This window comes from Prenolepis imparis, unplaced genomic scaffold, assembly GCF_030444845.1.
Source record: "Prenolepis imparis isolate NDT839.2.m4 unplaced genomic scaffold, iyPreImpa1.0 SCAF_13, whole genome shotgun sequence".
In the NCBI taxonomy this organism is placed as follows: domain Eukaryota; kingdom Metazoa; phylum Arthropoda; class Insecta; order Hymenoptera; family Formicidae; genus Prenolepis; species Prenolepis imparis.
This window is the reverse complement of record NW_028141171.1, coordinates 11,306,233-11,331,892: the sequence shown is the minus strand read 5'-3', so window position 1 is coordinate 11,331,892 and position 25,660 is coordinate 11,306,233. Positions and strand designations below refer to the sequence as shown.

Here is a 25,660-nt window from a genome sequence, read left to right as displayed (position 1 = left end):
GGATTCGTTGCTTTATTAAGATAAATTTGCTGAGAATTATCTATATACGATTATAATAATATAAAAATAGGATATATAACTTTACAATTTTATATAAAAAGACATTGAGACTAAATTAAATAAATCTGTAAAATTTTGTTGAAAAATTTCAAATTTATTTCTCCAGCGATCTATACATAATTCTTTCACGATTCGAAGAAATTCAAATAGATTGTTTCGTCAAGGAAAATGTTTCATATAGTAGTCAACCAACCAAAGACAGTACATCGAAGTAGAAAGTGTACGCTCAGTGCTTATTCAAAATAATCCCGAATATACTCTCATAAAGCGATTTTAATATCAGATAGTTGAACACTATACAAGATAAAATAATTAAAGTGATACACGCACACATATTTCGATCGTATCGCATAAAAATATAATTTTTAATTATCTCCTTTATAATCATACATCAGCCAAATATTCTTGTTTCGGAGCAGCTTTATAATGACACCCAAACACGATGAAAGTGAGACTCGTATTTCGTCGAAGAAAGTGAGATCACGCGGTATGGCGAAGAAAGCGAAATCATTTGGATAAAAACTGAACCCCGCGCGGCGCGGGGTCAGGACGAGATTATATGTAGGTATATATGTATTGTACATACGACGAAATCTTCCCGCAGCACATGGCCGGTTTATGGTAATGCACACATACAGATTCGCACGAATACCTAAGGTATTTTAGTTACGTGTCGCAAACTTTGAAGTCAAAGTGCCAATTTTCGCAGAGAGAAAGGAAAAAACGTGTACGCACGGAACGTTGTCGTCGTTTTTCCTTATGTATGTCACATTTGTTTGATGATGTATGACCGACAGGTACGAGAATTTCTCGCAGGAAATATCTGCCACACTTTGACGTTTCGGATAATAATCTGACGTAAAGCTTAAGAAAGCGCGAGTTTCAAATTCTTTGTCTAAATACTATAGTCGGAGAGGCTGAGTAATCTGATGATTGGATAAATTGCGCAAAGAATTCCTGAGGGGTTGAATTCTATCTAAATATTCCATCTTTCGGCAATAAATCTTTGAAAAAAATGAGAATTCTTAAAATACATATATTTTATAGAAAAATAAACTACAATAAATTGCATTAAATGATAATCGATATTCGATAGATAATATGATTGTGGTTAAATGCGATTAGAAAAGTCAGCTTTTAAATTGTAAATTTACAAAAATAGCTTTGAGAAATAAATTGTATGATTTATGACTCGTTATAAATCACACAATTATCAAATATATACATATAATCCCCTTCTTATTGTGACTTTTTTTTTTAAATACAGTTATGGCAATGTGAAAAAATAAATTAGAACAATGTTGTATGTACATACTTATTGTGTGTGTTAGATAGAGATACTTTGCTTCATTAAATCATCAGCAGCTTATTCACCGATACAAAAGGAATAAACAGACTTGTATTTTATTTGTAAAAATATATACATTAGTTGCAAAAAAAAATTGCAAGCTAATCATATCAGAAAATGCACAATATTAACAAGTTTATATTTTATTTAAACTGCGCACGTACTTTTCATGCCACTGCATTATTCTTTTTTGTATTCTCTATCTCATTAATAATAATAAAACTATATTAGTGCTATAGTATATTAGATGCGCTAATATAATTTTATTAACGACAACTGTATCGTAAAAGCTTCATAAACGCTTGTTCACTCACTTGTATCCGGTGAGGATATTTAGGAGTGTTGACTTTCCTGCACCAGAAGGGCCCATAATAGCCGTCAGCTCCCCGGATCGCAGTCTTCCGCTGACGGATTTGAGAATCGTTTTCACATCTGAAAATCAAATAAATTTTTATAAATTTATGCGAAAAGAACCTGTTATCTGCTATAACGAAAACTTAATTTTGTTAAAAGACATTTTTGATATGGAACGTGTGATATAGAAATAAAAAGCAATGAGAATATTTTTGAACAAACATTTATGAAGAAATTATGAAAGTGCGTGAAAGAATACAAGTAATGTGTAAAGAACAAAAACAGAATACATTTGCTTAGTGAATCATTATTTGACCGATAAACGCAAATATTTTTTAGATTAAAATGTTCACATCTCGTGAACAGCAGACTTATATGTGGCACGTTTATATTTTAAATAAATGGGCAAATAGTTTAATGTATTGATGATATTGTACTCTTTACTAAGCATTCACTGATCAATCAGAATTAAATACTTTTTTAAGCGACCATTAGTCACATTTGTTGAAGTTGACTGTTGTACCGAGATGGCACAAACGCAACCTCTGTTTTTTGTGTGACATCAACTATTAATATAATATATAACGCTCGGGATATCAGACAAAGAGAGCAGGACAAAGTCCAGAACAAATCAGTTCGCATATTATATTACATTTACGTACATAGCATTGCTTGTGTGATTCATATGTAATCGCAAGGCCGGACGAGCGACTTTAATTGATGAGCCTGTTGCTAGGTAAAAAGTCAAGTCGTTTCAAACTCGATTGTTTAACCATATCGTTAAATATATGCAATAATAAAAAAGTAAAACAAAGTTTTTTTGTAATTAGCTGATGTATATATATTTGTAATTTATATATATATATATATATATTTTTTTTTTTTTTTTTTATTAGAAAAATTGATTTGACACACTTTCTATCTTACAATTCTATTTCTTAACACAAAAATTAGTTCAAAAATAAAAAAGTAATTTATTATACATATTATTTAATTAGAAAATATAAAAGATTTTCGATTAAATAAATAATATTTTGTATTAATGTTATACATGTTATACATGTTGGAAGCATTTTAATAAATATCTCAAATTTAAATTGAAATATATAATACGTAGAAAAATCTACATTAAAATATTATTAATGTGAAGAAATGTTGAAGAAAAATATTTCGCACGCAATATGAAATATAAAATATTTATTTGCCGTTAGTGTTATATAAAAATGTTTTAATATATTTAAAATGACCCCATTAAAAATTTGGGTCCATAAAGAACTTCCTCCAAATATTTAATTTTTATCGTCGTAACCCGTAAAATTATATTTTAGTTCTTGCAAGGTAAAATCAAAACGAAACTGTTTTTCAAAAAACAGCGTCAAGCAAGTATAATTTTTTAGTTCTAGTAGAAGTTTTCTATCTGAGGATTAATAAGCGCAAAATATAATTTAGAAAATAAAACAAAGATTTATCAATAATCAACTGTCGCAATACGCGTCAACCGTGATAAGTGTACAAGAGTAGTTTATTATTCTAGGTCGAGTGTCGTATAACTTGACCTCGCGGTTTTATAAAGTATCTTGATTTCACTGGTGTTCTCTTATTTCAAAATTATAGGTAAGTTATAAATAATGGCTGAATGACGCTTTAGCAATCGCAGTCTATTAATAAGAAACATTCGGTAGAAACATTCGGTAGAAACATTCTAAGTAAAAAATTAAATTACTATCGCAACTATTATTTGTTCCAAGAAAAAGAACAACGAACACGTCAGTATATATTGTTAACCGCAAGACATATTTGCATATCATTTCCTATGTCACATAATTATATAATCAATGAAACAATGAGAGTTCTATACTAAGAGTAAAAGAATGGAGTATTCTTCACTTTTTTAAAACCTTACTACATTCATCATAAACTCAAATAATAAACTCAGTGAAAAAAGTTGATACTAAGAATATTAGCTTTATTGTTGTTATAATAGATGAAAGGCTAAAAACTTGATTCCAAGACAAAAATTGAATATTTTTTTCATTATTGTAGTATATTGCGTTCCAAAAATGACATTATAAAATTTCAATTATAATAAATAAAGATTACTTGAAGAATATTTTAGTCTTTAGAAGCTCAAAGTAATCATAAGAATTTCTTTATTTTCTATTATTAATATTTAATTATCTAATATTAAGACAACATGAGAGATACTACTTATTTTCATTTATCTATAAATTTGTACAAAATATTTTATATGAAAGCAACAGCTGAAATAATCATTTAAAGGAACGTGTATATCGTGTTGCATTATATGTTTCATTTTAATGTCACGTTTTGCTATAAGATCGTATGCACGTAAAGTGGTACTTTAAGATTCTCTAACGAAATAAATACCGCCATTGTCACGTATGTCATTCATAATAGTACTCCCAATCTAACTACTCGGTTACTTGCTCTGTACGCAAATATTTGCGAACCAAACGTGAGGATGCATAAAATTGTAATGACAGAATAAAACACTTTTTTGTTTCAAGCCAAAGTGAACTGGTTCAGCTTCGTATAAACATATGCACAGGAATTTTAGATTGTAAATTAATTAAAATAATATGTCATAATATATAATATGCAAATTCCCGAATATTAAACGTATTTTTCGAATTTGCGTGGTCGACTATAACAATATACGTAGTAATTAATTAAAAACTTAAATTTTTTTTTATGAAATCATTGACATATCTTTATATTAAAAAATTCTCATCTCACTTTTATTTTGTTTATATCATGCATTTATATGACAATCTTTGTAATTTATCTTTTTTATTATGAGAGATTATTTTTTTTAGATTATATGACAAATAAAACTTTATTTTGTTAACTATAACATTAATTATCGTGTATAATTATTTAAAATGTATACAAGTCTCTTTATATTTGCTAGATATAAGCATTATTGCTATTTCGAGTAATTCCGATAATATTTTTCTTCGTTCGGCTTTTAATCAACAGGAAGTGCGCAATTTTTAGAATATCCTGTACATTCATACATGAAGCGAATTAATGCGAATTTATTATGCTTTTCATAAGATAGTTTCCAGATCGACGATAGTTTATCACCTAATGAAAATAATCATTGCTTGAATGCACAATATTATGATCGTGTGACTATTACAATCATATATAACATATTGATCTTATATATGTATATACAACATATGTATATAAGTGCTTTTCCATTAATTGGTGTTACCTACATATAAATACGACATTACGAAAATGTGAATATCATGGATTGCAAATTATTGCAAATCTATTTAACACAGATTTATCATATTACTTATAACTTATAACTACATAAAGTAGCAACTTTTTAAGTATTTTGCTAGTGAATACATACACAAAACACACATATTATGCAGGGTGAGAAAAAAGTTGTTATACGAAAAGAGAATGAATTGTTTGAAGAAAAAAGCATATGTAAAATAAAAATATTCTAGTAATTTTGTGTTTTTTCTCGAAAAGTGAACTACTCAAAGCAATGGCTTGTGCATAATACACTAATGATTGTTCCATCATAATAGCAAAGAGGCTTTATTTGCACGACAATTAACATAATTTAAATAAATGTTACGCATTATTGCGTGTGAATTAATTAGGAGCCATCTTGAGTATATTCCACGTGTGAAGTAGAAAAAAAACGAATATCATGTTTCACAAATATGTAGACAATATAGAAAGAAGTATTAGTTTCCAATATGCGCCACATACTATTATGTTATTGGTATACATTGCTGTGTATCTAAAATACGTTTTTTAAATTATTATTACACATTGCGCGAAAAGATGTGAAAAATAAGAATCGTTTCGAGAAGAGAGCTTCATAAGTAAACGTCATAACATTATATTATAAATTCGTAAAATTATATATTACATCGAAATTACATTATGCAATGTAATATAAAAATTTTTTTAAATACATATATATGTATATATTAATTTTTAAAAATTTTGTCTGATATTGCTGCGCAATTCTGCCATAATTTTAGATTGATTATTGTCTCTTTATGATTTGAAAAATGCAACATCTTCCGCCCACATCTACAGCAAAGCTCACGTGCCACTAATTGCACCATTGTGTGCCGTTGACTGGCCACGTACGCAGAATGTAATATTGCAGGTCATAAAGGAACAATTCTCTGATCTATACGCGCGTAGAGAGAGGAGAATATCAAGTTTGTCAATTTCGAGCGTAGAGGAGACTGCGTGCCGAATTACGCAAACTACGGATTGCAAAAATCTTGCTATGAGATACACGGTGGCTTACGTTTAAATTACTCCGATTGCTCATGGCGTACATACGACGTATATATACATATACACATGTATATACATGTGTGTGTATACGGGTGTGTCTTTGCGCATGTATCTGTAGGTGTAAATAAAATAGCAAAAGCCAAAGAGATGAGAGAGAGATAAAAAGTTAGACAGACGAAGAGATACTTCAAAATCTTATACCCGCCTATTTATCTTTATGAGGCCACACTGGACTTTCTTTATTTTATTTTGCAATCTTCTGAATAGCGCAATAATGCTTCAAGTCATATCGAAACGCTGCATCATAATCTCGTAAAAGTATATTGTAATACCTGCCGCAGGCAGAAATAATATATGTTCTGTCTTGTGTATAATTACAATGATTTCAGTGTAAAATTGATATGACAAATTATTCCTTTATAATCTGTTGTAAATCTCTTCAGAAAATTATAACTATTTTATGGAATAAAATTTTTTAAAAATGTTTTGTAGAAATCTTATTTCTATTTCAAAATGTGGAATAGAACATTTCGTTAATGTAATAATACAACACCTTTGAGTGTTATGGATGGAAGAATAAAAAGCGCCAATATATTAAGGCAAATTTTAAAGTTATCAAGAATGGGCGTGCATTCAATCGTTAAAATATTTATCAATAATGTACAAAAATAGCGTTAAAAACGCTATTTTTGTACATTATTGATAAATATTTTAACGATTGAAAGGAAAATGATAATTACGAGCAAGAATACCTGATAAGAACGTTGCCTTGCCGCTTTATGATTCACTGATTTATATTTTATTGCGTGGATATCTCGTGAATGAAACAATGAGATATAAAATTTTATAGGGTGAAGAAATGTTGCTTCGATATGGTAATATAGATACTTAGAAACAGTAGTATAATAATTATTTCGTTATTGTGCACATCGCAATGTCCTTCAGGCAACAAGAGGAGGGGATATAGGTCATATTATTACCCTAAATAGATAATGTACATATTTAACTCTTTAAGCTGATGAGAAAAACACATTTGATGGCTATTGCTTTCGATTCCTTTTGCAACACGTAAACGATAAATGTAAACTGAAATGCAACACGTTTTTTTCACGTGTATCGTGATATCTGTCCAAACACGTATCAATTTATCGGCGATTCATCATTGTGTTTTTTTCAAACATGTCCGTAAAGCTTCTCAAGTGCTATACGCATGAGTAAGCTTATCACAAATATTTTGTTTATCAAAGACACACGATTATACATATCTCTTGTGCTCATTTTTGTACAATAGATAAGTCAAACAAAACTTACAATTAGTCGACTACTAAAGAAATATTAATATTTTATATACCAAATGATATTCACATCAGTGATTCTCGAGATAAGAGATCCTAAAAGATAAGCTCATTAAAGCATTCCTGTGCGCATCCAAGAATGTATATCTGTGACTGCTTGTTCCGTGATAAAAATCATCTAATACATTGAAGTGTCACTCAATATCTTTATTCGGGTAGCGAAAATAATTACCGTTTGTGATACGCGCCTATGCCTCGAGCAGTCTTCTGGTAATGTATTATGTATTATATTATCTTGTATTTTTTTCTTTGATCCACACATTACTAGGTAAAAACATCTAACTAAGCAATTAATCTTGATCTGAAAACCGCGAGAGATATATAGTATTTAAATTCCGTCTGCATTATTGAAGAAATAAAGAAAAAAAACGCTGTTATTTTGTCTTTAATTCCATCTGTATGCTTGGCAGCAAAATGAGTTTATTACGGAAGCTCATCTGCAAGGTAGCATTACTAGAATAACGTAATAATCCCGGATTACGTGGCCAGCTCTTTCTTGATTTTAAACGCCTCAAGGTTGTGTCATAGTTAATTTTCTATTTCTTCAACAAAGTTAATGCGAAACGCGTTATGCAAAAAAATATTTTAATTTTGACATTCAAAGTATCGCACGATTGAAACGTGGTTTATCATTATCGCATAAATTTGTGATTTGTTATATATAACGTTGAGATACTTTTTCTTATATCAGACCGTAAAATAATTTTTCTGGTCGACATGAAATTATCCATCACAATGGTAGCTACTTCTCGAATGAGTATCTGAAGTGGAACGTGACGATTCGCGAGCAATGTTGATACCGGTGACACGAAGTTTTATCGTACTATAATTATTACAAATAAAACTTTTTTTCAAGCTTGGAGAGAAACTACGATAAAAAGAAACAAAGACTCTTCGATGATGTTTATATATATATATATATATATATATATATATATATATATATATATCGCTCGAGATATTATTATATATTTCTCTGTTGATTACATGTCGAGAGTCAAGCACATATTTTAGGCTTATAATTTACAATCCGTTGTTTATTGAAAAAAAATCTATTTTCTAAAATATTTTAAATAATTTGAACTACACACACACACACACACACACACACACGAATGCATTACATAGTAGGCGTTCATGCGGCCATTAAATCAAATCTGTGTTTCTTCGTGAGCTCAAAGATTACACATCGATGTAATTATCTTACTTTGTCTGAGATATTATGGCATAATTAATCTTCTTGCAAAATTGCAGTCATTAATACTTCCATTGTGATGTGCAATTAAACCGGATTTTTTAATTCAGATTTTTTACACACATATACACACCCATACATATATACATACATACAATTACATATAGGTATACATATACATATATACAGGGTGTTTGTTTATAAGTGTCCGAGCAAATATCTCGCAACTGATCAAAGTTACAAGAAAGTTTAATAAGAGAAATTTGCACGGCTTTGAGTCAGCTACAAAGTGCGTGTAAAAAAATTTTGTTTTACTCGTGACCTTTTCGAATTATAAAGGTCAACATAGTTTGTTTAAATGGATACTTATAATTTTTTTGCATATTTACATAGTAGAGGTTATTTTCAATCAAAATCATCTAGTAAAAAATTGCTACTAAAAAATCTAGTAAAAAATTGCTACTATGCATCGTTTACGAGATAATCGACATCTTTAGTATGTAAGTAGTAAACTGGATTCCAAGGATTTTTGAATTTAGATTGATATTCGAAGAGGTGGAAAGACTGAAACAACTTTTTTATGAAACATTTATTAACCCATAAATTGCTCGAAATTTTGCCCATCATGTTCGATACAGCATTCGACGCGTTTTATAACATTTTTCATTGTTGACTGCAGCATTTCTGCTGTAATGGCTTCAACAGCTCTAGTGATCTTATGTCGTAAATCTTCTTCATTTTCAGGAACAGATGCATAGACAATGTCCTTAATATAACCCCAAAGTAAAAAACCTCTTCGAATATCAATCTAAATTCAAAAGTCCTTAGAATCCAGTTTACTACTTACATACTAAAGATGTCGATTATCTCGTAAACGATGCATAGTAGCAATTTTTTACTAGATATGATTATGATTGCAAATAACCTCTACTATGTAAATATGCAAAAAAAATTATAGGTATCCATTTAAAAAAACTATGTTGACCTTTATAACTCGAAAAGGTCACGAGTAAAAAAAAAATTTTTACACGCACTTTGTAGCTGACTCAAAGCCGTGCAAATTTCTCTTATTAAACTTTCTTGTAACTTTGATCAGTTGCGAGATATTTGCTCGGACACTTATAAACAAACACCCTGTATATATTGTATAAAATTTCAATAACTCCAACGACATACGCAACTTCATTCTGTAACAATTTAATTTTCTTATATCTTATATGATTATAACTTAAGAATATCCGCAAAAGATGATTTGTGTGTTACGGAAGTATATTTTTATGCAAACTATAAAAAGAAAAAAATAGAGACAACGGATAAATACGTCACATGTCTATAAATAATCGAAATATACATAGTTTATGAGTTTATGGCATATGTATATCTCTATCATGAGGCAAAATGTCATATATCACAAATAGTCTGACCGCGATACAAAGGCAGTTATAGAAAATCGATTACGTAGTGCGTATGTAGTTGATACGAGAGATTTCTTAATATTAGTATTAAATTATCGATCTGATGTATAGCAAGAGAGAAAGAGAGAGAGAGAGAGAAAGAGCAATGTGCATGACAGATGGTATTATTTCACGCTCGAATTATTCAAAAAGAGATATACGCATTAAAAAAATTTTTTAAATAAGCTGTCGTTTAAAGGAAAAAAACATGGACAAATTATTCACGAACGTGTCATGCAATCCAGCGTCGCTTAAGCTACGTTATCACGGATATTGTCCGCACTACATTTTGATAAGAAGTCCGGAAATGCGATCGCGGAGCGTCCGTTGCATGTTATTGCACCGCGTCAAGGAGCCGCAGAATCTCGCGTGCGGAAACGCATTTCTTTCACGCAACTGGCACGTGAGCGTACACTTTCACTCGGTGGTCAATGTCATCGGAAACCAGTTTGCAACCGTTTATCGCTCGCGACAACGACTGAGATGTCCGATAGTTAACGACAGGTTTTCGCATGCGAAGGCTAAAAAATAAGAAAAAAACCCTGCACAAGATCCATTGGAAATTTTTAGACACGCAAATCCGTAAGATGACTCACAACTCTGACAATGCTTGTATAAATTGTAGACTAATTTATTATTAACATGTGCGTATATATTTTGCATGAAAAATGTACAAATGTAAATGTAAAATAGATAATTCATAATTCATAATTAATCGATACTTAAAAGACGACAATCTTATCATGAAAATAATATCTCACATTCGTGGAATAAGTATAAAATATAATACCTCATAGCTGTGTCTTACTACAGAAAGCATAATTAATGCACAGTTTTGTTGTAAAAAATTTTAAATTGCTAATGTATTTTGTTATTTGATACCTTAAGAAATATTTTTAAAACTGTCATGCGAAAATAATTCAAACAGGAAAAAAAGAAAGAATGAACAGACTAGTAGTCGCCAATCGTTGATAGAGTAATCATAGTAGAATTATTTTTATATGTGTTATTAATAATAGAGAGATTTATCGCTCGCAATTAGTAACATTGATATAGTAAATGTAAAATAAAACGTCGATTAGTATTTATAATTGTAAATTCGATCCAACAGAGAGAGAGAGAGTAAGTTATTATTGCTAATATATGCTTGCAGTTTGCGATTGAAAATTCTTAGTACATGTGATATAAACCAATAGAATTATAATTTTTTAGATTTTTTTGATAAATAATTTTAGCATAACACAAAATTTTTAAATCTTATATTTTATAGAAATATATAAGTGGAAAAATTGCAATGTAAAAAGAATTATTGCATTTGACATTAAATACTTGTCAAAACTTTTCTGTCTTTCAAGTACGCAGATATTTAAATCTGTGTTTTTAAGTATTCAATACCCACCTACCGACTTGTACATAATATGCATGCAACTTTTGATGTGTATTTTAAATTGATATTTCGAATGTATCGTCGAAATTCTTGCAATATATTAAGTAAATTAATACGCGGAAGTAGATAACATATGATAATTTATTAAGTCAACAATGTAGGCTCCCTGCATTGATAAATTACAAATTCAGAAGGAGGCTATATGGAGCCACGCGTAAGGTGTAGGTACGCAAAGCCCCGTGAGATTTAATAAATTTGTTATTCCAACAAGTTTGTTTTTAGTATTTGCGTACCTACACCCTACGCGTGGCTCCATATAGCCTTCTTCTGAATTTGTAATATGATAATTTATTCACACGGAAAAAATTTTTGCAAGTACGCAGATATTTAAATCTGTGTTTTTAAGTATTCAATAGAAAATTCAGATTTCCGTATAAGTCTCATATTTATTAAGCCATTATGGGAACATGCATGAGAACTTAAACGAATATAAAATTTTTTTTACATGGCTTGACCATGTTGAATTTAAATAATATCGCATGTGGAATGCAGTTCAAGGACGGAATGTTGGCATACATATGATTTATGATGGAATTTCTGTGATTATGGCGACTTTTTTTCATATGATTACTACTTTAGCCACTACACCACTATCAGTATTTTAATGTGCCATGACTAATCCTTAATCGGCTAGATTTTAAATATTATGTTAGCTCTGATCATTAGCTTTTTTTCCATTTCTTGCCAATTATTGTATATTTTTTATTAAAATTTTTTGCTTCATCTAATCACACAAAACCTATCTAATTACCTGAAGTATGTTAATATGTTTACCAAGAGTATAAATAATCTTAAATCGAAATATAAAGATAAAGAATCTTTCTTAAATTTCAACAGTTCGACTGTATTAATTAAAATTTGTATGCAATTCAATAATGTCTATAAATATTGAAAAAATGATGTTTTATACGTGCATAGAGAGATAATTAAGAGTTATAAATGAATCGGCAAATCTTATGCTTAATTAATTTTCCATGTCATAGAAGAAAGTCATCTTTGATTCTTCGAATATCAGCATTTTATGCATCAACGTTATGAGAACAAAGTTCATATGCGTGTATCATCTCTATTAAAAAAATTATGTTACTATTTACAAAGTAACGCTCAAATTCTAAAGTTCACCGAGATTTTATCAAAAGTAATATGATAACACTATGTGACGCTTCTTGTTATATATTATTAGATTGAAACATGAAAATATAAAGTTAGTTTAGTGTACAGTGCACAAAATAAAAACACACTACAATAATTGTGATAAAATTATGAAAAATTATGATATCGCGTACGGCAAAGTTTTACGACATATTAAGCATATACAGTTAATTATCATTTTAAGCCGTACTCTTGTTAATTAAAATCGAAAATGAATACCGGAAGATGCGTATTTTAATTGGCAAACAGGTTGAAAAACCTGTATATGGTTCTCATTGCAATTATCTGCGGATTAAAATATCAATATTAATAAGTGGAAAGTGTGTACTCACTGTTTTTGCGACCTTCTCGGACCTTGTATATGAGATCGGTGAACGCCAAATCGACTGGTGGTCTCTTCGGCAGGTGCGTGATAGTTTTCGGCTGCGCCGGCACAATCTGCAGCCGCACAATCGAATTCTTCCTGGGTTCGAATAAAACTCGATTTGTGTCATCGTCCGTTGAACAATTTCCCTCAAGCGTCATCTTTCAACGAGATTATTTTCGTGGCTTTCTCTCTCGAATGTCAATCCGATTTCACTCGATCTTATTAACGCGTCTGCTGCTCTGTTTTGAAATCAATGTCACTGTGTTCATGAAAACAAATAATTTCCCCCACTGATATTTATTACTGCCTGCAATATTATTCGTATAATGCAATGCACCTCGCTTTACACATTTCAGTATATGTATGTAAACGCTAATGTATGTAAATGCTAACGTTTAATACATTTCAAATATTACTTGAGGAAGGGAAGGAATCTTAATGTATATATGCATATATAGATTGGTTTCGGAGCAAGTTCGTACGTATATAAATATTTATTTTTCAATCAATATTTGTAGCTAAATTTACTTTCGGTTTCAAGTTTACTTTAAATCTCTTTGTCGCGAGTGTTTTCGAACAAAGAGTCTGCTTGTATTCACTGAGAAAAAAATACTGTTGAATCAACAACATTTTTGTAGTTAAATTTTATTTTATTAATTCAATGATATTATTAATCTAATCAAATACGTCAGTATTTGATTAGATTAATAATATCATTGAATTAATAAAATAAAATTTAACTACAAAAATGTTGTTGATTCAACAGTATTTTTTTCTCAGTGTTGATATCGTGACGATCTTATACTATCCGTGATGGAAAGAGTTACTTAATAATATGAAGATATTTAATAATACGAAGAAAAGAATCTTGCATAAGCAACCGAGAGAAGAACGTGTTACATTTATATGGCACATATGAATGTCATTTCGTCATCTGTCAGATATAAGCATGTTTGCAATATCAGCATCGTCTCATTCATCGCGATATGAATCGTATACAACACATATAAAACACAATCAATCGCGATAATTATGTATAATTTATTAATTATGTATGATGGCTCATTAATCTTTATTAACGATAACAGAGATTTATTTGTGTAAACGCAGATATTCATTAACACTTTACATTACTAGAATATTATATATAAAATTATTAAAAACGTCATTTCATATAATATTGAACACGTCGAACGGTCCACAAGGTTACACGTTATAAGAATCTAATATAATGCAAAATTATATCATATATAGGAAGCGGAAGCACATAAATTATAAATGTGCACCGACTTGCAAATTAGCATTTTATAAAGTACGAATAATTTCCAATCAACCGTTGTTCCGTTTATTACCGCACATGAAACTCGTACGTAAACTTCTTTTCGCGCGTATAATTTATTTGCATGAATGCAAAACTTGTCCAAAATATTTTGATATAAATATATTTCTTATCAGAATTCGAATATTATATATTTATTCCAGGCAATGCTCCAATAACAAAGTATAATGCAGTAAAAAGGAACGGTGAGTTATTGCAGAAAGCACTTTCACAAGAGCGTCTGTTTAAAAATTCTATTTTTTTTTAATTACAAGAAATTTTATTTTTTTTAATTACAAGAAATTACAAGAAAAAATTTGAAATTTATTTCAAAATATATCTTTCCGAAATATCTCGTTGTAACAAAGAGAGGATACCCAGACAACATCAGGCCTAAAAACGGGACATAAGATGTCTTAAAGAGATATCTTAAAGAAGTCTTAAAGACATATTACAATATGATGTCTGAAAGACATCTTAATGACATCTTTTAGAAGTCTTACGTCCCGATTTTAGACGTTTTTCTTGTCTGGGTAAAGAGAGGATAAAGATTTTGACGCGCGCTGATTCTTACATGGTCGTATAGTAACTTTACGCGATACTTGTTTGTACGCTGCGTTGGAGAAACTTTCCCGGACACCGAAACTAGCCTTGAGATGCAACAGAGCGCATTCCGACCTCTGCTCCGAAGCGCGCGATGAGGTGGCCGATGATGATGAGTAATGATGACGGCACCGCGTTCGATCCGTACTACTGCACGTGTCGCGACGCACTCCCGAGCAGCGCGCAACGCGTCGCGATTATTAGATGCGCCGGATTATGCTCCGATAACAAAGCCCGCGGTAGGGACAACCGGTGGGGGAGACAAAAGACCTAATCGCCTAACACCTCCCTCTCTGCGCTATGCTGCACTCGCTATGACGGTTCGAGACCAACTGAGTTAAAAGCCACCGCGGCCGTCGTCATTGACCGCCGACGCCGCGTCCCTTTTTGTCTCGCTCCCTCTTCTTGCGTGTTCCGCAGTCTTCCTTCTCTTTTTCCACAATGCGATCAAGAAAGAAGGCATTCACGATGCACGAGAACAACGTTATCGGAAGATCAAAGTTCCCATTGAGAAGAATACGATGACTATCGTTGATAATGTTAATGACATTGGCCAAAGAGATTTAATCAGCTTTTTTCAATTTGTCATAGCTCTCATTTCGTAGTTTCATTCGAAACAAAATTTAAAGGTTTGTATAGATATGATGACACCTTTCGATTTCAGTCTCATTGTCAGTCGACTATCTGAAATATTTCGGAATTTTTGTGAGCGATACGTCACGCGGCTTATCGCTGCTAGAATGAAAGTACCTGCATTGATATTTCGTCTACGAAATCGTATATCGAAGAATAAAACTAATTAACATTATCCAATAGATAATAATTTGCGGGTTGAAGATGTGCAGAAACAATAAAAAAAAAAAACGAGAGCACAATGTGAGTCGGAAAATTTTTGTAGAGTCCGAACAAAGTACACTGCCATTTAAATTTCAAGCTGTTATCAGGATGCTAATGAGCTGAGAGTAACCATATAGATAACATATCATCACATAGCTATTGCCATGATAGAAGTAAGAAAATGCCATTCTAATTTGCAACTTCGACGAGATAACATTTCGGAAGATGCATTTTATTGCATGTTCGAGATCAATCTACAAATGGGATTAGGAAGGTGAAATTATTTTGTTCACAAATTGTGATAAGAAAATATGCGCAATGGCATTATTTTTGAGAACTTTCCACAGCTACATATGGTATGAGTTAGTTTGTACGTCATACACTCATTCATAATGCAATAGAGATGTGGCCTAACACCATTAAAGGATTGTGTCTTTAATACATTGACGTAAGTGAATAATGATTTAATAGAAATTTGAAACTGACAATAGATTAACAATTACGATTATTATTGGCATATTCAATAATTAAACAATCTAATAATTAAAAAGAAATCTGTAAATTATACTCTATTAGTTTACCCAGATGAGATTTTGTTCATTATATTTAAGTAGCTCTATATTTGAAATTATGCAAATATTAGAAATAATTAATTGCCCGATCGATATTAATTTTAAAGATTTTAACAAAGATATTTTTTAATATAATGTACATTTATAACAATTTATAAAATATCAAAAATCATATATTATATAATATATTATTCTCAATATCCTTAATTTCCTTTATATTCTTCAATTATTATTATTATTATCGAGATTTTTAATAGTGTTTAGCGCATAATAATTTAATTTTAACGCAGAAAAAAATTATGTCTTCTTTCTCTTTCTATAATGTTTTTTTAAATTGTATATATATACATATAATTACTAATATATGTATATATATATATATATACAATTTAAGAAAATATTCTTATATAACATGTTAATTGAGATTGAATGTTCCATTCGAATCGATCGAAACGATCACCGGAAGACTGATGATTAAGCATTGGTTATAAATCGATCGACAGTGAAATTTATATGTATTTTACGTCATAGGCACGCCTATGTTTTCATTAAATGCAATTTATATTTTTCGCGCGTTTGATCAAACACAGTAAGCCGTATTATGATACGCATTACAAGATCAAAATTTCGATATATTTATGACCGTGTCCTGTCACGTTTTATAGCTGCACTCGTATATAATAGAATGCAAAATATAAAAGTAATAACGAGTTTTTTCTATTATTACTATTTAACTTTTTTTTTTTTAAATCGTCAGATTTGCCTTTCTTGTATTTTTCCAGATATTAAAAGAATAAAAATGTTAATATATTGTTTTAAAAATGCAGATCGTAAATGGCTAAACAAATTTATAACAATTGTTGATAAAGTTAAGATAAAAACTTTATGCTAATCGAAAATTGAAAACACAAAATAAAGCGGAATAACTCACTCATAAACAACAAATAAAAAATCATAATTTAACTTTTTTTCAAATCATCATGATTATGTACATTCGTGTTCGCTTTTAATCATTGTAAAAAATATTTGATTGGCCATTAAGGCTAAAAAAATCTGATGAAACATAAAATGTGCATTTATGTATTATTTTACAAATTACGTATTTCATACGTAGCATACTTTAAATTCTGCATATTATACATATTGTAGTGTTTATTAATACTGTCATCTCTATTTATATATATGCAATATGAAGTGACATAAAATACATTGTGGCATGCGTCATATTTTATTCTTGTCAAGACATTCGAAATGTTTTTGCAAATTAAAATAAATATCGTGAAAATGCCGACGAAATAATATAACACTTACCGCGTATAATTAGCTCCATATCTTAATTACTTTTGTTTACGTTAATAGTAACTAAACGCAATAAGAATTTTGAAATAATCTTCCCTTTCTCTTTTGTGTGTTATTGCAGTCATACGAAATATAATAAAATTTTTTATTTTAGTTAACGAAAATAAAATAAATTTAGAAGAAAAAGAAAACTAAAACAGAGAAAGTACATTTTTTGTTTTAGTCACCATTCCTCGATAAATTCTTATGTCATAATAGAAGATTCTAGACACGTTATCGCAAACGTGACATTTTTGTCAATGACTGTTTTTTTCCTGGAAATTATACGATAGAATTGTACGCGGAAAAGCACGAAAGATTGCAAGATCCGCGAAGAAAATGGAATAATCACAAAGTTGAAGCATAGACAAAGTGTGATTTTATCCGCGTTTCCTGAAAACCAGCAGTGTATAACTGTAGATTGCACAAGAATTTCAAAAAGCGAAGAGAAAACGAGTAATTTTATGTGATATAAATGACGGGATGATATATATTGCAACATCTGTGCAATTAATTTTCACTACAATTACAAATATATGATTAAACGTGCTAGTGCATCGTTAGAAATTTATTTAAGTTTATTAAAAGTTCAGAGAAATCTTCTTGGGGCTTATTTAAGAATGTAACCTTATAAGTAATGTTGAGATAAACATATTTTTCTAACATGTTAACTAAAAAGAATATAAAAATTGCGTTATAGCAGTAATTAAAACTAATCATCTCAAATTACATCTTTATTATATTTTATTACGAGATGCAGTTTGTGTGTGTATGCGTGCATGTCTATTATCAACTGTATCATATATTTATCATTTACATTTCCAGTCATAATTTACATAAAATATTCAAAATAAAAGAGATAGCGAGTAATAAGAAAAAGTAAAAAATTAATCATCATTTTATAACGATAAAAATTACAATATTACTAAATGTTAAGGAATGACTATTGTTAAAAAACTTAATAAACGAGAAAAACATTTATGAGTTTTATGAATAAATGAATTATTTATTGATTCATTTATTAACAAATATAAAAAAAATTATAATATCGTCCAATTATCATTATATATTTCTCTCTCTTGATTTATCAGATGTAGCGAGGATTTTATTTTAGAAGATATTGATCGTAAATTGCTGCAGTATTGACGAAATGATATTGGGGGAGATTTAGTGAAAAAAATGACAGACACGAGTTAAAAGTTGCAGAGCTACGGCTGGCTACTATCGATAAAGTTATTCCATGAGTAATCTACGATGTTCAGCTGCCGAAGTAAACGTCGCTTACACAATAAGAAGCGCAAAGTCCGCTTAAATAAATCTCCAATAAGCGTGATAACAGTATGACGCAGAAATGCACGTAGAAATTTCACTGACGACCTGTTTGACCGTGTATCGTCACGCTTTTGGTTTCCATCTGATATCACAGCACTAAAAAGTGCATAATTAAAAAACCGGTTAAATAAAAATTATGATACATTAACCGCAATACATATGTCCAAATGCGCGTGAATTTAATTTATAATATATATTTCGGCGAATGATTAAAGATAAATTATTCGTGATATGAGATAATAAATTGAAAACGTTTGCGATATAAAAAAAAAGAAATTAATTGAAGAACGTTCGAATGTTACATATATAATATCAATTTATTCTAAATTGTTGTAAATAACTTACGACTTGCGAAACCGGAGATTGCAATAAACGCGATGAACTATAAATAAATCGGATAATTTGCACAGAAAAAAAAATAGAAATCGTAATTTAAAACAAAGTTGACGGATTATTACATGTTGACGGGCGTATTCTCACTCCCACATCGCAATTACGCAGGCGGTCGTAAATTGCTTATTATGCATACACATACACACATAGGTGAACACCATAAAAAATGGTCTCTAACATTTGCTAGCCAAGCTATAATCATTGGAATCTCGGGGTAAGGAAATTTCATATCCATTCACATTAACCTCGCCACAAACTGGTTTACACAATATATAAAAAGGATAGAATCTTTCTATCCTATTCTCGTTATGGATAAGATTTAAAAAAATTCTTTAACACTGCGGTAGAAGATTTAGGAGCAAACTGATGCACAATAAGAAAACACTGCTGTGAAAAAATACGAAAAGAATTATTTTTGGACCGCAATAAAACAAATTATACATAGTTATAGTTTTGCTATTGCGTGAGAGATATTTCATTGTAAACCACTTATCCCGTGGTTGAAACAATAAAAAAACAGTTGCGTCTTAGCCCTGAAAGAACCGATGAAAAATTTATTACCTAAACACACAGCGAGAGAAAAAAAACTATCGTGAAAGAAACGAGAAAAACTGTGTGTGCGATTCTGTATCTATTATGTAAGTGAAATATTTAATTCGTGAGATAAATATCTGTGTTTCATTTTCCTGTTTGTGACTTCTTTTTTTACGCATGATCAATTAATCGTTTTTTGCTCAATGATAGAAATCTTGAAATGATATCTCTTGATACTCGTTCGAAGATCAATACGTTGTGTACGGATGAGATAATAAAGAACAAAATAGGTATCAAATACCTGAACAGGTGCAAAGTTCTTCATTATTGAAAATGCTTAATTGTCCAATTTTTTTCGTTCGTGATATATGCGCTAAAATTTTCTAAATAGCAACATAGTATATGCCTATTAATTTCTTTCGTAATCGCGAGTTTTACGATGATTTTCGAAATGAGTTCCTCAAGAAAAGCGCTTAGTGGAAGGTTTAGGATCAAAGATCAATTCAATAGAGAAATCGTTCCGATTGAGTTTGTGTCTTAACATTCGCTAAAATATTTTATATCGTGAAAACTGAATAATATTTTTCATCTTCGATAAAGTGGCACAAAATGGCATTGTGCTGATTTATTACGCTCCAATTTATTGCTCCAGAACAATTTGCAAGACGTATGAGATGATTATCGTTTAAATATATATGATAAAAACAAACTTAATTGCTCGTTCATAATTATTATCCGATAGAACATGCGGTATACTTGGTAGAAATCGAAGGTCTAATGCTCAAGTCCTGAATAGATTGCCGGAGATGTTGCAGCGACAAAGTTCAAATTCCGAAGTACATGTATTTTGAGATTCTGATACTTTACATTCGCGGCGACTATCAGGCGGAATAAATAATTATCAGTGATTATCGGTCCTGCATCGACCTTATCATGGAAAAATAATGGTTCTTTGGCCAAGGTTATTGACTTGCACAAATCGTGAAAATTTCCACCAGCTATTCGATGCAAAATTTTACAGTACATCAATATTAATTATTTGTATCGTTTTATTTTCGAAATATTCCGTAGTTAATTTTGTTTAATCCCAAACTATATGTATATGTGTCTATATAATATTTAATATCTATACTTATTCCTCAGAAATGATATTATATTTTATTCTAAATTAATTTATATTATTATTTTTTATGATAAAAATTATTTTATATTAATAATTATTAAATATATATTTTTTGAAAATATAAATTTTCAAATTGTCTCGGTATTCTCTTCTCGATTAACTTCATAATTAATTATGGAAGAAATTATCACGGAATGATAATTTTAAAACAGAGCATTTGTTGAGAAACACTCTATATATTGACGTTTACATTAGAAGATCAAACGTCATAAATGCAAAGATAAAGTTCAATGAAAAGTAAATGAAAACATCATCAAGCGTTGAGGAGGGTATTCTGATAACACTGATTGAACTGCCAAACATGATAATAATAATGATAATAATGATATTACAATATTGTGTGTCCTAAATGTAACATTTTTAGCGAGCACATTGCATCATTGTCACAGATTAGAAAATTGAGCATTGCAGATTTTTTTCGTAAAAAAACCGTCCGTTATATCAATTTCATTTTTTTATATCAGCTGATATATTAATATTCTTATTGACATAATTTAGGACTCATTGCTGAAATGGCGCTCGAGGAATGCTTATTTTATTCTTTCAAACTTATAAACTATACCTTCAGAAAATCACTGCAGAGTATAAGACAAAAGGCTGTAATTTTGTTAGGAACTCACCCGTTAACTCCATTACTGAGCAATCCGTTCTGCATGTTATTTTTTCCGCCTTCCACCATGGTTGCAGTTATGTTGCTCCACGGACGATCGATTTACGATGACGCACGTCTGAAATTCACGAGAACATTGTTAAAAAAGAAACGCGACCAGATCGATATTCGCTCAGTAAGAATGTACATATGTCATAATTGCAATAATGTAAAAAATTATTTGCATTGCTGTACATGTGATAAAAAATGATATAGTAGAAAAAATAGATCACGCAAGATAAATAGATTATGTATAACTACTTCAGATAATTATGCATACTTCTCGAAGTTGCATAAATATGTCTTAAACGATCTCAATATTATTTTTAGTTAGAAAAGTCATATTATATCAAATTTATGTTACATAAAAAATATAAATATTTAAAATAGTACTATTATAAAATCAAAGGTTATTTAGAATTTTTAGATAATAATTTCATACCAATACCTAAAAAAAACGCAGAATAACTTTATCTGAATGAGAGTAAAGTTGATTTATTAATTAGTTAATATACAAATATAAATTGAATTTAAGATGAATATAAGAGAGAACTTGATATATCTGCAATACATACACATATATATAAATTAACTTTTGTTTATATCTTTGCGGGTTACTGATGTTCTCAATTTTTCTGTACCGTTCGCCATATCCTAATTATTATAGAAGTTTTTTTTATAAAAATTGATTATGTAATAGAAGTTCATGTTCAATATCATAAATAGGATTGCAGCAATGACATTCGCGTACGATTATGAAACTGCGTGTAATTTAGTTCACATTTACGGCAAAGAGTACGATGGATTCGTAATACGGTATTATGTATGGCGAAATATAGATTGCGATTCATTATCTCTAACATCATCCATTTCAGTGGTATACACGTGCAATTTCATAATGTTCTTTTCGTCAATTTTTCGTGGTTTTTCTGTAACCGATAGAAATAATCGATAGTCATTTTTTTTTATTGAAACTTACGTGTTATTATTTATATTTATTTAGTATTCTAAATTTTAAACTGTGAATTTACTTGCCATTATCTCCGAAAACGAAGAATATTACAAATTTTTGTTTGTACAATACATGTACAGTATATTATTCGCAGCAATGAGAAATACTAGCATTCAATTTATGTTTGTATAATGAATCGCTATAAATAAAAATTCTAATTGCCTTCATTACTGATTCTAAAACCTTTTTCTCGTCGAGAATGCGTAGTTTTATATGCGTAGTTTTTATAATAAATGTGTAGAACGTAACAAACAGAGTTCTTCTCTCTCTCTCTCTCTTTCTCAAATTAATACTTCAGTAATCCATTAAAATTCTTTTAGCTATAATTGCAAAAATCGAACGCAAAATTATTGTGAGAAAATATATCGAATATATGTATATTTGAAAAAACAAACGATATGAAAGATAATGCACAACAGTTTTATCATAAAATTAAGGAAAAAACTTTCCAATCGACTAGTACTCGTGGCATATCCGTGCAATGCACTCCGTCGACTAATAATGATAGAGCTATGTATATGTATATGTATAGAGATACCGTTGCAGCTGGCCTGATATGAAAGCTGAAGAACGCGCGAAACGATGCGCTTCAATGCAGCTTTCGCACGCGCTTTCGGCTTTCGTATGAAGACATACATCACTATTAACTAATTAGCCTATCGTACCAAATATTTAATAATAAACATATGCACTTATAAACATGTCTGAAATAAATTTTACAAGCATTTACTATTTGCTATTAAAATATTTCTACTATGTGTGTTTTTGCAAACATTTTTGTATTACACATACATTATATATTTCATATTTTGTATAAAAATACGCACACATGATTTTACGTTAAACATGGAATATAAATAGCGGACGTAGAATATTTACCCAAGTGAGTCGCGCCCACACTTTTGCTAGTTTTGGCGCTGCGCCCCGGATGTTCCGGTTCCAAGTGCCAAGTGTTGGTCCTACAATCCGTGAGCAAATGAGTATTGTAAGAACGGAGATATCTCTCTGCGGCGTGACTACGGTCACGCGCGTACCAATTCGCGACGCGGCATTACACTAAGCTGGCCGATCGATCGTACGCGACTTTGGTGCCTTCTAATCGGCTCGACATCCCCGTTCTCTCGCGCAGATCTCGCGCAGCGGATTGGCCACCGATAAAGCCTCGACATCTCGCAAACTTTGACACTCGTTGCCTCTCTCGGCCCCACCAGCCGCGAAAGGCGAAGAGAATGCGCGTCGCTGCTCGCTGTTACTCACGCACTTCTCTCGACACATAGCATTTCATACGGCTACATGTGCGCATGACGGATGCTTAATTAGCCATGAGTCAGCTGACCGATCCCAGTTTGATAGCGTGGTATATGTGTAACAAGCACAATGGATTTCAAAATGTTTTTCGCTTAATTATTGAACTTTGTTATCAGAGTTGTCAAGGTTCGAAAAAATATGTATGTGTGTATATGTGTGTGCGTATATAAGATATTATTCTATTATATAACACATTCCTTTGAGAATCTCCTATTATATTAAATATATAAATATATAATAATTTTGATTATTATTTGGGATAAAAATTTGAATAAAATCTATATTATACACACACGAAGAGCGTACATGCGACGATCAATATTATTTAAATTGGTAAAATTTACAATTATCTCTAATTGTAAATGGAGAGAGAAAATCATGATCATTGTACAGCTAATAGTTTTTATCCATTATAGGTGCAATCACTAACTGCTGACAATGATTAAAGAACTGATGAGTCTTACAAGTACCAGCTGTTAACAAAAAATTAGTTCTTCTAAAATAATGATATGATAAATAATTCCAAAATTTTTATATGACTAAAAACAGATTTTTTTTACACTTTAAATATTTAAAAATATTAGCTTTTTTATATAAAATTTAAATGGACATTCTTGAATACTTCCATTTTACGAGTAGAATAAGGCGCATCAAAATTATTTAAATTTAATCACTTATTTTGAAAAATGATCAATGTATTAACATTGACTTAACAGTTATTTTTAATTCCTTTTACGAACTTTCTGGAAAAAGATGTTTACTAAACATATTTTAAATTATAATGCATATGTGTGTGGAATAAGGCACATACGTGTCATTAACTGATTTATTAGCATGATGAAAAATAGCCAGAGAACATAATTCACTTCTCATAAACATAAGCGAAAGGAAATGTTTGATACATGCTATATTATATTATTCCAAAATAAAAAAGAATAATACAGAAATCACACACGCGCGAATGCCTGTCCTTCTTTGATATCGGTGTATACTTGTTGCTGCCATATCAAGATTTAATTTTAACACAGCTCTTCCGAAATTCCACCAGCTCCTCTCCACTTATTAAGGCATGCGATAAATTATTCCTTCTCTTCCGTCCTTAACGGAGTCTTCTAGCTTCACGTTCGGATTCCAGAAGCGTTAGAATATCTCCTTCGCGCACGGGACCTTTGACGTTTCTGATGAGCTGTCTATTTTGTTCGTTCAAGAATTCCACTTTGACCTGTGTACATTGTCCTTGAGACCCTGTCCTGCCAAGGACCTTCACCACTCTCGCTCGGACTATTGGTTTCTCCATGCTCCAGCGATCCTTATATCTCTCACTGTGCAATCGCACGTGTAGAATAGCTCTTGTACAACGTGTTGCAATACTCGCAATACTGTACTGAACGCTGGTCGCTACCAATTTGGACCACATGCGGATCAAATAACATCTTGATGATGTTCCAAGAGCGAGTGGAGTATGCCAACTAAGGGTATCTAGTAAATTCTGCAAGGGACGCCTGCGTAGATGACTTCAGGAAGTTTTGTAATTTTGTATTCGA

At 30.6% G+C, this 25,660-nt stretch overlaps 2 protein-coding genes across 6 annotated transcripts in view; both read right to left on the bottom strand.

The window, feature by feature from the left end:
* LOC145944590 (ATP-binding cassette sub-family G member 4) overlaps positions 1 to 24,200 on the bottom strand; it is a 32,640-nt gene extending 8,440 nt beyond the window's left edge. Inside the window, exons 1-4 of one of the 5 annotated variants that reach the window (XM_083053001.1) lie at positions 23,688 to 24,200; positions 21,768 to 21,875; positions 13,003 to 13,133; positions 1,723 to 1,840 (exon numbers count right to left, since the gene is read on the bottom strand). In XM_083053001.1, the coding sequence (XP_082909127.1) occupies positions 1,723 to 1,840; positions 13,003 to 13,133; positions 21,768 to 21,826 (308 nt within the window). In that variant the 5' untranslated portion in view covers positions 21,827 to 21,875; positions 23,688 to 24,200. Of the gene's footprint in view, positions 1 to 1,722; positions 1,841 to 13,002; positions 13,351 to 14,929; positions 15,315 to 21,767; positions 21,876 to 23,687 lie in introns of those variants that run through there. The other 4 variants (XM_083052996.1, XM_083052998.1, XM_083052999.1 and 1 more) reach the window with 4 other exon arrangements.
* Positions 24,201 to 24,928: 728 nt separating this feature from the next.
* LOC145944591 (small ribosomal subunit protein eS28-like) lies at positions 24,929 to 25,634 on the bottom strand. The gene has a single exon (XM_083053002.1). The coding sequence runs from the start codon at positions 25,531 to 25,533 to the stop codon at positions 25,216 to 25,218; it is 318 nt and encodes a 105-aa protein (XP_082909128.1). The 5' UTR covers positions 25,534 to 25,634; the 3' UTR covers positions 24,929 to 25,215.
* Positions 25,635 to 25,660: the final 26 nt, after the last annotated feature.